At 44.5% G+C, this 13,540-nt stretch overlaps 1 protein-coding gene across 1 annotated transcript in view; it reads right to left on the reverse strand.

Annotated features, from left to right (window-relative positions):
• CSMD2 (CUB and Sushi multiple domains 2) overlaps positions 1-13,540 on the reverse strand; it is a 607,094-nt gene that overhangs the window by 237,864 nt on the left and 355,690 nt on the right. The window contains exon 11 of the mRNA XM_039511298.1: positions 6,213-6,334. Within this exon, the coding sequence (XP_039367232.1) occupies positions 6,213-6,334 (122 nt within the window). The remainder of the gene's footprint in view (positions 1-6,212; positions 6,335-13,540) is intronic.

Here is a 13,540-nt window from a genome sequence, read left to right on the forward strand (position 1 = left end):
TATCTATTTATTTATTTTAATTGACCAGGTATCCAAAGGATAATACCCTTTTAAGAACAACGGGTATATATATATATATATATATATATATATATATATATATATATATATATATATATATATATACATATATATATACACACACACACACACACACACACACATGTGCGACAGGGTGTATCAACTCTGTACTGGGCCAATGGGGGCTGACCAAACACTGTGGGCCCAGGAGACCACGCCCCCCCCCACCTCTACTGTGCATGCTCCAGGTGGAGGGGACAGATGAAAGGAAATGGCCCAGCTCAGTTGGGGCTGGCTGAGGAGGAGGAGGAAGGATTTATGCTGCAGGCTCCTGCAGAGGAACCGTCAACTCTCCAAACTGCAGAGATCATGGAGCTACACTACGCTGTGAAGGCCCAGCTGACTGCGGAGACTGACAGGGATACTGAGCTGCTGCCAGCAGAGGAGATGCCCGAGATAGATTTTATGGTAGGAAGTTAACCAGGGAACGTGTTAGGACTGAGGTGTGAACCCTTAATAGGGAGTTTACTGGCTTCTGGGTCAGAACCCGGTGGAGTAGGGTGGATCTGGGTTCCCCATGAATTTGCCACTAGGTGTGGCTGCTCGGGACTCTTGATATAGACTAATTGTTTGCTCTGCCCCACTCAGGGGGTCAGAACCCCTAAACTATTACTGTTTGCCTCGGCCAAGAGGCTAGAGACTGCTTGTTTGCTCTGCCCTGTCCAAGGGTCTGGAGTTCCTGATTGTGATCACATGACTTAGCAGGGAATCTCAAGGACTGTGTGACGGGGTGTATGAACCCTGCACTGGGAAAACGGGGATGACACCCGCGGGACAGACTGAGCCCCCGTGACACCACGATTCAGGCAAAACGTTCTTTGCGCCTTTCGTATAACTAATCTCTTTAAAATGTGTAAATCTAATGAAATTAGACACTGTGGCTATCACACCTTGGGTAGAGCAGAGCATTCAAAAGCTTTTGGATTCTAAAACAAAGGGATTCACGGTATTTCATGGAGGTTTAGGAACTTGTATACATTTTAGTACTGATCAACTCCAATTCCTGATTGCGGCTTACAGTAAATGTTCTTAAAATCCCCAATCTTCATTCTTTTATGTTAAATAAAAAGCCACTAATATTATCAGCAATGCTGAAATATTAACCGACAGAATATTATTGAACCATGTAACAATGAAATAATGTGATTAATACAAAGATCACAGGGCTGTAAAATGGCACACATCATTAGTTAAACCAGTCATGCAAATAAACTGCATTTTAAAGAGTCTGACCCTCATTAAATAGCTAATTACATTCTAATATACTGTAGACTATAACCTTGTTGCACGAGAACAGGATAGCAAGTGTAACATTTATTTAGGTATCTTTCCCTCACAGTTTATATTGTTTTCCTTTTGGCAGAAGACTGAACATTATTTAATGGGACAACCACCACAAGACCTCCTGGCACATGCAAGAACACTAATGCCACAAAGCCTCATTTTTAATTCATTGACATGACAGGTAACAATTGGCAAAGTCAAAGAAATGGGCTCAAATATGCCTCATGATTTTAAGGCTTGATCCACTGCAATTTCTGACATGAAGGAGGTCACATTTGGAGAACAAAATTACAATAATAATCCCGTCCATGAAGTATAGTGCCTTTCATGTGCTCATCTCAAAGCGCTTTACAAATATTAATTAAGCCCACGATATCTGTTTGAGGTCAATAAGTGAGCATTGCTATCCAGTAGATACATCGACACAGCAGGGGATGTTTTTACAGCGGGAGAAAAAAAAACACACTGAGTTCAAGGGACTTGCTCAAGGCCAAAGAGTAAGCAGGTGGCAGAGCTAAGCACAGAAACTCAGGCATTTCTGGGTCAGATCACTAGATACCCAGCTCTTTTGGAGCACAAATATTTTGGCTCGTTTACCCAAAACTGTATCCCATGCCTCATTTAATCAGAAGCCAGTTTAGCGTTTCAAATCTGTAAGGTGCTGAGCAATTGGAGCAAGCCACATAAACATGTGCTTTCATTTTTAGCATGTGAGCGATTCCTGCTCCATGTCTTGTAACACTGAGCTCTAGGAGTCCTTCTCAGAAGAAACATTGACAAATGAGCTCAGTTTTATTTTAAGAACGGGGGAGACGTCACCATGTCAAATATATATTAAGTAACTATCCTTAAATCAAACTCTCAAATTCCCAAGCAACATTTTTCTTACTTTGGCTGTTCATGAATTTAGATTCGTTTCCCCATTGGTTTAGCATGCACAGTGAAATGGACGTTTACCATCACTGACCAAAAAAAACCCTCATCTTTCCAAACCCGCCCTGTATCATATACAGAACATCAACCTTGCAAAATGCTACTGCCCCATGTTGGTTGTAAACTATTTAACACCTTGCTTCTTGAGAAGAAAAATAAATTTAAAAAAATGCAGCACCCCAGCTCTCTCCTTTTCCTAACTAAAGGACACTTGAACCTTAAAATATAAACTGGAATAGCCGTATTGAACTCAGTGGATCCACTTGATTTACACCAGCTGAGGATGTGGCCCGTACAGTTCTTTTCTCAATACAGAACAGATGATTTTCAAATGAGTTCCTAATATTAAGAGCTCATGGGGGAGCTAATCCAAAATCCATTCAAGTCAACAGGGAATCTCCCGCTGACTCGGATGGGCTTTGGATCGGGCCCACAATGCTTTTATCTCTAAAGGGCTTTACAGAGATGTAATTAAATCGATCTTCAACTCCCTCTCTCACCCTGTGACGGAATGCACATAAGTGTTCTGCTCCCTATTTTACAGATGGGAAACATGAACCAGGGAGGTAAAAGTCTCGATTCAGTAAGGTATTTAAGCATGTGCCTAACTCAGTGAATCCTCATGTGCTTGAGTTCCTTGTTGAATCAGGGCCTACATGACTTTCTCATCACCCCAAAGAACGTCAGTGCCGAAACCAGGATTAGAACTCGGGTGCTCCCAGCATGACAGGGATGTGCTGTAAGCCAATGAACTAACCCAGACTGTTTGCTTTAATGGGACTCTGCGGGGGCGCAGGGAACTGGCCACACCAGGCAATCTACTTGCTAGACTGGGGCCTTTGTTGTCAGCACATGTATTTTATTCCATGATCATGCTTCCTTGCTGCTGAATGCAATGATTTGGAGCTGTATACATGTGCTTTCTCCTTGCCAATGAGATCTCTTCTTCACAGCTTGGGGTTTCTGCAGCCACAACAGATTCCTTCAGTAGCAGCAAATGCTAAATGCAATTGATTTGTTTTTGCTGTTTGCCATCTTCCTGGGGAGTGTCATAAGGCAGCCCTCTCCTTGGATCGGCCCCCGGGACCTCACAGAGCATTCTCTGCCATTTGAACCGGGTGCAAGACATCACTCTTTGGTCATGAACTGCATCTCCGATTAACATGAAGAAGCTAAACTGTTCGCACATGACAAGCAGGCACAGCAACGGCTCTTCCGAACACATCAGTGCATTTCACCTAACCCCTTGTGCTGCAAAGAGATGGAGAGATTATTCCCTACCTGGAAATCATGTCTCTGGGATGAAACACTCAACAGCCTGAAGTCTTCCCAGAAACCCTTTATAGGCTGATAATTATCAAGTTACTTTAGGGAAAAGATTATGTTTATTTTCCATAGGCATTAAGTCAGTGAAGCTGCACCCGCTGAGGATCTGGTCCTATGGATCTGTTGTAATCTAATCAAGGTTTCTTTTTAAAAAATTTTATTATTAATTATTATTATTATTATTAAAGTATGTTTAAAAGCTAAGGAAGATACCAACTGGAGAAAGAACAGTAGGGATGGGGGAAGCTGCAGCAGGGTGGGGACAGTCTGGGAAGCATGCAATGGGCCATTCCGCCTAGCAATTGTGCATAGCAGAGGGAAAACCATGAAACAGATTGCTGGAGGAAAAGCAGAGAAGTTGATTTACCAGCTTTTTCGTGACTGGTGAAAAAGCAAATGGGAATGTCTGGAGTCTGCACATTCAAGCAGCACGGGGAAGTGGCACAAGGCAGTTATCTTGTTTAGGATCACTGAAGCAACTGACATGGCCCTAAACACGTATTTTGGTGCCCAAAGTCATGCACCCAAGCTCGAAAGCGTTTGCCTATTTGAAAGCCAGTGCAGACAGTGCCAGGCTGACTGCAACTTCCTATCCAAGCCCCAGAACAAAGGGAACTCTTTGCTGTAAATTTTATTTACCAAAATTTCATGTCCATTTTCTTTTTTAAACAAATAAAGATGCAGAAAAATAATTATGAAAAATGAAGGAAATATGTCACTTCTCACCTCTTCCCCTGCAATTTCTATTATGGCCCCAAAGTCCTTGTGTCCAAAAACCTACCCCTGAGCGCACGTTATACAGCTAATGCATAGTGTTATTTGCCAGTGACATGAGCTATATCTAATCCTTCTGCTGCACCCTGACAATTGCTTCCAAGCTGCAGTGGAATTTCTTTTAAAGTATTAATATTCCACTGGAACATCCTCCCTTCAGACTCAGACACCCCGGATGACACTTCTTGTGTGTTTCACCTGGCACGCGTCGCACAGGGTGCACCAATGGAGCAGGTGCATGGAAGGACTTGCACACGGGTTTACACTACGTTCACTGAGGAAGCCCAACCCTCAGTCCCCTGGAGAAACAAACACTAGCACTAGCTGGTCACTGGTACTGGCAGCTTTTCAGCTGTGCCCTTTGCACCTGCTGATCGCCAGCAAAGTTGCTCAGAAGCCAACCATGGCTACACTTTAGATCTTTTCTTCTCATTCACATCACCCCCTCTACATTCCCATGTCACCAGCTCCAAGACTGAGATCCCACAAGCTGACACGTGGAACATAGGTTTGTTTTCTAACAGTAGATTCAGCTGCCCCAAAACCTTCCTGAAGTGGCAACAACAGTTCACAGGGAAGCTTCAGAGGCTCGTGGGCTCCCAGGTCACAGACAAAACCAGTGCTACACCCAGCAAGGGCGCAGAGCCTCCCATCAGCCCTCATCCTAGCTTCTGCCCTTGCTCCAGAACCACATGGTGTGCAATGTTTGTTTGCCTGAAATCTGTTTTTAAATCTTCAGTTGATAAAAAAGTTAATTTGCAAGACATTTACTGTGGAATCAATTAAACAAAAACAACAAAAACCATAACATACGCCACACTTTGCCCCAAACAGTTTTGGACTGGGGCGGATTATTCTTACGTTTAAGATTATTTCAAAAAACCTGCTTGCAACTTGTTCACATTTGTCAAGTGACCAAACTGATCAACCAGCAAAAGCTGCCAAATGTGGGCGTGATGAGGGCTAAGGGGAAAATGCAGGGGAAAATCAGCCAGGGAAGGTTTTGGAGAACTTGGGAAGAAAGAAAAAGGAAAAAAGACTGAGAAAGAAACAAATGAGAGAGACACCTGAATTTACTTCTTTGGGAATTCAGGACTTTAGCAGTATGTTCTAGCCTGTTTAACAGAGCCTCTTGAAGTTTTGGGGACTCTCCACAATTCTCCAGTACCTCATGGACCCACAGCAAGACCAAAGCATTATAGCCTGGAACTCTCTGAGTCATCAAGCATCACTAGTTTAGAGTGCAAAGGCGGCAATCTAAAACTCTCCCCCAGCACATGCCAAGTGGGGATGGCAGAGAAAACTCACAGCATTTTCTTTCCCTGCTCCAAACCCCAAAGCACAGGAAGGACTGGCCTGTATCAGCAGTGGAGAGAACCAGTTCCTCCTCCTCTCTGGCCTTCCCTCTGCCCTTTAGACTGTAAATCTCAGTTGGCTGGGGGCCAGGTATCAGTCAAGATCAGTGAACATCAGCAGTCGCATCACGGACGTACCATGCCCTAACTGAAAGCCAGTTTTAATGAAATGCTTTCTAAGCTGTTTGGCATTTCAGCACCGTCACATCGAGATATCAAAAAGGCTTTGATTAAAAATAATTACATTGACTTTTAATTACATCCTTTAAAGAAAGATATTTTAAACGGGAGGTACGTGACGTGTCACAGCCTCCCTAAGTAGTTGAGACACACGTGGTAGGTGGAAACCACAGCACCAAAAACCTGAGCAGCTTTGAATGAAAGAAAGAGAGAAAGGAAGATGAACGGTGACTTCAAAAAGCAAATATACTAACATGGCGACATCTCTCGGAGACCTACCTTGGCTGGATTGAGGGCGGTGATCACCCACACGCAGTAGGCATTGTTATCGTACTGAACAGGGTAGTTGGGAGAGGTGATCACTCCGCTGGGGCCCCGGAGATACGTATCACACATCCTAGCTGTGAAGAAGAAAATAAGACAGTGTCTGGGGGAGGTTCATCAGCCCTGGGAGGTACATTTGGCTCCTGATTTCGGGAGGGGAAGGAGCGCTTGCATAAAATCAGGAGGGAAACAGATCGCTTCACATTGTCTTCAACAGGAAGGGGCTGTTGCATCCCTTGTAGTACAGAAGACACAGGACTCGGCTGTGATGAATAGAAAGGGGATTCTTGGTTAAGGCTGCTGAACAGAGACAGACCCTGGGGCTCAGACTGACTTAACAGAGCCTGTGCTACACCTAAGGCCACTGCACAGGTGCTTCTCTAAGCCCTGGTTCACGAAGGGCACTGCAGCCCACGCTGCAGAATCCAACTAGGAAGCCCTGCTTCTTTCCAACAGGCAGGCCCTGTTTTCCTTTCTCCATGCTCCTTTTGTGAGCCTGAGCAAAAACCAACACAGCCAACGGTTAATGAGGAGAGGCTGAGTTAAGTCTGATTTCTCCACGGGCTGGGGAAGAGTGCAGGGCTGGCAGCTCTGCTTAGCGTCTTAACAACAGTTGAAGTGAAGCAGAGATGGGAAAGTGCATAAGGGTAACAGAAAGGAAAAGGCCCGTGGAGTCCTTTTGTCAGAACTATCCCCCAACTCCCTCTCCACTGGCAACCGCGAAGTGCAGAGTCCTGGCTCTGTATCGGTGTTTGCTACGGAGCTGAATGTCAGGGGGGCCTGGCCCACAAACATCAGATCTGGGAGTTGTACCTTCCCGATGTTCGAAGGGGCTGCGTGTGTACGTGTTCTGGGTGAGTGGGCTGGTGTACGCGCATGTGCCTGCGTTCAGATCCAAGGTTCTGCTTTGGGTCCATCACTAGACAGAACAAATACAGCTCCACGGAGCTGTTGATTAAGGGCTATGGCATATGAAAAACACAAACAACCCACCCCTTCCTGAGTTAACCAGTTGCCCTTTCAGTACAGCTACCCAGAGTCTAAGTCCAGAGCAACCAACTCTGGGCCAAGTTTACAGTAAATAGTGGTGTTAAAGGGCGTAACTTACAATCCGAGGGCCAGAAAACTGGGGAACACAGCAAGTGAAATAACCAGAATGTGGTGTAAACTAAAGCAGGTCCCTCCTACTTCGCCTCATTGGTTTCATTTCACGCTGACATATATTTGTGGGGTATTCTGCTTCCCGATCCAAGTCTCACCCCCTTATTTCTTCCCTATGGCTTCCCCTGTCAGTGATTTGCCAGTGCGATGCTGCATCCTGCCATTGATGGGGACAAATGGAACTCCTGTGAACGGGATGGGTTCACAACAGGGCTCCTCTCTTATTCCAAATGAGCCCCCCTGTGGTCAGTCTCCTGATGTGAATTGAGATCAGTGGGGACCCTTTGTACTCGCCTTACCGGAGGCTGCTCCCTTGTGACTGGTAAGTGGCAACGAGGAGGGAAACACCTTTGGGTGGAAGCCCTGGTAGACTGGACCCACTCGGCAGGCTCAATGGCTGTGGCCAGTGAAGTTGGAAGGGATCATGCTGGTTGCGGTCAGCAGGAAGGCGTCACCAGAAGGGGGCACCATTTAGATAGTGGAGAAGACAGTAAATAGTTATGCAAGGATATGATGGTGAGGTCCAAAGTGGGAGCTCTCTGAGCCCACCGAAGTCAACGGGAGTCTTTCCATTGGCTGTCATAGGGTTTGGATCAGGCCGCGAGTAACTCCAAGGGTTTCACTAGCCAAGGGTAGGTTCCATTTGCTCATAAACACGGGCAATGCATAGGAAATTTCACACGGGCCTTTAGACTTCATAGGCAGCACGGATGAAATGGAGAAGAACTGAAGAGTCATTTGTAGAGGAGCTGAGAAGATCCATCTACATATTTATCTGGCCCCACCACCATTGTATCTGAGCACCTCACAATCTTTAATGGATTTATCCTCACAACACCCCTCTGAAGCAAGGAAGTGGTGTTATCCCCATTGCACAGATGGGAAAATGAGTCACAAAGAGGCTATGCGACTTGTTAAAGGCTACACAGGGGCCTGTGGCAGAACAGGGAATTTAACCTGGGCCTCCCAAGTCACAGGCTAGTGGCCTACCACCTGGCCCACCAGGAGTTAGATACAAAGTGGCCTCCCGTTACAGAATGACCTTTGCATTTCATAGGAATTTGTCATTTAAAAACTAAAAGTATAAAAACAGCAACAATGCGAAAAATGGTTTGGAACCGGAATAAAATGCAACAAACCAAAACAAAACCATATAAAAAAACCAAACAAACTGAGGGTAGGAACGAAAAAAAATCAGGTTGATTCACAGAGTCATAACAACACAGGCAAATCCTTTCTTATCTCAAATGAGAGGACGCTATAAATTTCCTTTAGAGTGTCGAATATTTATGCCAAATATCCTCTTACGCTGATTCAATTTATTCTATACTTGTTTCAAATAATCAGGTGGTATTCTAAAGCCTTGCAAAAATCTGCAGAGGAAATTAAAAGCGGGGGGAAAAGCAGAACTGAAGCAATAACAATTCATGACTTTAACGGCTTCAGAGGGATTTAATTAAAAGTATTACAAGTTGTTCATTATTAGCATTAGAAACATCACAATTATACATACTGGTTAAAAAGAAAATGTAACCAAAACAGCCGAGACCTAGATGGGCATCCGTATATGCTGTCCTCTTAAGTAAAACTCTGTTCACACATTCCCCAGTGTTGGGTCACGGGGACATCCATATTTTGCCAGTTGCGGGCTACTTGCTCATTTCCTAGTGAAAGCCATAAGTCATAATGAGCAGGATCACTGGCCTTCGTTTAACACGCTTTTGATTACCAGATGCTGGGAGGGGAAGACAGGGGCGGATCACTCCAACTCTCCTGTACTGTACAGTCTCCCTGAAGCTCTGGCACTGGCCACTATCGGAGACAGGATATGGGCTAGATGGACCATTGGTCTGACCCAGTATGACCGTTTTGTTCTAAAGGCCCTGCGTACACTACAACTACAACTACAGGCTTGTCCACACAACCTTTTAGCACACAACAGCAAACCAGGCTATAACTCTATTGCACTCTACTGGCCGGGCATTAACCAGCTATATGGACCCTGCTATCATGCATTAAGAGTTCTGTGCTTTGACTTCATAGCGTCTCTAGCTCTTCTTCCTTTTCAGGTTACACCAGCTCTGCTATGGGTAGGTAGATCGGGTTTTCTGTATTTCGTTAAGGGGAGGGAAGAGGGGAGCAGTTGATGCTGTGAACGTCATTCAGGTTGTGGTTGGAAAAGATTTCTCAAAGCATTTGCACTGTTCCCCAAGAGATGGATCAGGCTCTGGGTTCATTGAGTCTCCCCTGGAAGTTCAGCTAAGAATGCCTTGACACCAGCTCTCATGCACTTTGTTCTGGGCTTTGTGATCTGCATTGTCCCAGATTGGCACAACTGTCCCAGCCGTTCATGTCTCAGTTGAAGCTGTAATATAGACGGGCTTGCAATGTGAACCATACTAAGCAGGGCCTGGGTGAAGCCAGTTATTGTGGGAGGACTGGATGGGAATTGAGGGAGAGCGACATAAAGGTGAAAAATCAGCACTGTGGTGAAAAACCTCTCCTCTGTCCATTGCGGCAGGAGATCAGCACAAAGTTTATGAACCACTTAACATCCCACTGAATCTTTCGGCTAGGATTCAGATGGAACTTAAGTGACACGCAGGCTTTGTGCTGGTTCCTTGTCAGAGGGATGAAAATTCAGTATTGCCAACTTTCAAGAATTTATCACAAGTTTCCTGAAATAAAAGGCCCAGCTGCTAGGATGAAGAGATTGCATGAAAATCTCAGCTTTCATTGAAGAGAAAAAAAAAGCGTCTAGCTTTTATGGTTGCAGAGAAAAGAATGAAAACATGACCCGAGTGCACCCTAAAGTCTCAGAAAGCAAAGAAAAATAACCCAACTAAAAAAAATATATATTCGGGGCCTGACTTATTTTCGAATTCTTGAGGTTGACAACACTGTGAAATTCACCTCCAGTGATCAAGAATCCTTAGTGCACACACACTCTCTCGCGCCCATCCCTGGGTGTGCGTGTCCACAAAATATACGCACATGCAGACAGAACTGCTAACAATGGCTGAGCTAGAATCGTAATGGCCCCCCTGGACTATTTTGGACTCTGCACTTTGATCTGACCAGCCTACTCCTACTTTTCTATCAGAGCCCAGACCCTGGTGCAGGCCTTTCAGCAGCTTTTGAACACGCATCCCGTGTCCCAAAGCACCACGGAACAGACGGTTGCAAAGGCCAAGAGCTAGCACCACTTCGGCCAGCTCGGAGGAGCTGTCCCTAGGGTGACCAGACGTCCCGATATAATCGGGACCATCCTGATATTTGGGTGGTTGTCCCGATATTTTGCTCCGGCAGCACTGTTTTTTTTGTTTGTTTTTTTGTTGCTCCACCGGCGGACCACCTGCCCCTCTGCCATGTGCCTTGATATTTTCTTCATCTCATCTGGTCACCCTTGCTGTCCCTGTAGGCCAGCCCCAATGCCCTAGTGCCGCTGCATGCTGAGCTAAGCAATGGAAACAGCTCTTCATCACAGCCCACAGAGAGGCCTCTCAACACAGCCCCCATCCACGCACCTCTGCTGAATGTGTCCCCTGGTGGTTGGAATCTAGAAAGTGGACACTTACAAAGGAGTTTACGTACATAAAGGGAATAATAACTGGGTAGAGGTTATGCATCTTGCTGAAGCATCCCCGGGCACAGCACAATAGTCAATTTTTTGCTGATGGTTAGACAATGGAGTACTTATGAGCATTGCTGGGAAAACACTGCTCATCAGAGACCTGCCGTTCAATCAAATCTCCTAAAACAATAACACATATTAGAGGCATTCACTTCCATGCAGGAGAAGAAACAACAATGGAGACTACTACTTAAAAATACAAACGGCCTCATTTTCCTTTGCCTCTGTTTGGAATGGATACTCGGTGGGGCGGATCACAGAAGGACAACGAGCTGGTTCATCAGCATGTATGGCATCACTAATTGCAGGACAGTCTTTATTACTAGGGTCCATTTTTTGTCAGGGTCAGTGTTCTATTGTTGAAAATAAGTCTGAATCATGAAGTTAAGACTCTGATCCAAATCCTAACTTCCCCAGCGTGTGGATATTTTCCAGTCTCATCCGTTAGGGTATGTGTACACTGGAGCAGGAGGTGTAGACATACCTGCCCTAGCTCTCATTAAGCGAGCATGCTAAAAAGGGTAGCGTAGCTGGGGCTGCATGGGTGATGGACCACCCCCTTCCAGAGCAGCTACACTGCTGTTTTTAGTGTGCTAGTTTAATCAGAGCTAGTGGGGGTATGTCTCCTCAAGCTGGAATTTACGCCTCTAGCTCCAGTGTAGACAGGCTCAAGTCACATCAGAATTGCCAAACTGGATCTGAACAATGGTCTATCGAGCTCAATATTCTGTTTCCAATTGTGTCTAGTACCAGATACGATCTCTGAGACGTAGACCTAGTCTACACCTAGAAGTTTTGTCAATAGAACTATTTCAGTTAGTGGGGTGACTTTTTCAAAATTTAGTTTTATACCAACAAAAGCCTTAATGAGGACTCAGTTCTAATGGTTTAAAAGTGCTTATACCGATATCACTTACTCCCCTTCTGATACAGGATTTAACTATACTGGTGTAAGTACTTGTAGATGGATATAACTGTGCTCACACTTGTGTGTGTGTGTGTACTACTTTAATTATACCAGTATAACTAAAGTGGTATAATTTATATGTGTAGGAAGGCCCAGAGTAATGAAAAATTATGGCATAACCTGCCCATAAAGAAGATTTTTCCCCCAACAATAGGCAGTTAGTGGCTAGCTTATGTCCTGAAACCATGAGGGTTTATATATCCCTTATAAATATTTCATCTAATGTAACTATGGATGTTTTATTGTTCATATAACTACTTAATTCTTTTTAAAATGCTGCTAAGCTCTTGGCTCTAATGTTATGCTCTAGCAGGGAGTTCCATGGGTTAACTATCCCAAGTGTAAAAGAAGCAGACATTACCCACTGCAATAACATTGGATGAACTCAACCAACCACATTCTGTGAGTCAGCTGACATTACTTAGTGCGAAAGGAGGACAATTCTGTAGCCTCTGAGCATTAAACAGCCTTCAAAGATACTACAGCACGGTCCATTACTTTTGAAATGGCAAGTGTAAAGGGCAGTGTGCAGAGAGCTATCAGTTATGGAAAGAAAGAGCCTCAGGTACAGAAGCTGGTGGTTCAGACAAAATACCGGACATTCTTGTTGGGATGAAAGTCAAGTCAAGTCATCATTTATTAACTGTTCTGAAGCTACTAAAGACAGCACATAGACAAGCCATTCTCATGTCCTTCCAGGCATAGCAATCATTTAAGATCTACACTATCGGGTTGACTTTACTTGAAATCGTTCTCTATAATATATGGAGATGTACCTATCTCATAGAACTGGAAGGGACCCTGAAAGGTCATTGAGTCCAGCCCCCTGCCTTCACTAGCAGGACCAAGCACTGATTTTGCCCCAGATCCCTAAGTGGCCCCCTCAAGAACTGAGCTTACAACCCTGGGTTTAGCAGGCCAATGCTCAAACCACTGAGCTATCCCTCCCATACTAATTAATAAACATGTAATATCTGCAGCCATGTTAATGGTATTGCAACAAATCTATGTCCATCTACAGCTTCACAGCTGTAAACATGCTGCAGATTCAGAACATATTCAGGAACAATGGGGATAGAACTTGGATCCTCTTGCTCCAAAAGTCCAAGGCCCTCCTTCTTGAGCTAAAGGAGACTAGCCTTTACGGTCTCTAAATGTTTATAACACACTCAACACGGTGGTATCTCAGTACATACAGCAGTAGAGGGCCTATGAAACACAGTTGAGCCATTCCTATTCTCACCAGTGAATGGCAGCGGTACACATGCACGCTAGCAAGTTTGTTGAAATTATAGCTGGTTAAAAATTGTTGACAAAAATAGCTATTTTTCCAACTGAACATGTTTTGCTTCTTTGAAAATGTTCTGGTATGGCAACAAAAATGTCTCGATTTTCAAAATCCAAAACCAAGCAGAATTCTTTTCTGGTTTCAGTTTTTAATTGGAAAAAAAAAGTTTTGGGGTGTTTTTTGTTTTGTTTAGTCTGTTTTTGGTTTTTTTTAAAGATATTTTTCATGGAAAA

This window comes from Mauremys reevesii, linkage group 23 (assembly GCF_016161935.1).
Source record: "Mauremys reevesii isolate NIE-2019 linkage group 23, ASM1616193v1, whole genome shotgun sequence".
NCBI lineage: Eukaryota > Metazoa > Chordata > Testudines > Geoemydidae > Mauremys > Mauremys reevesii.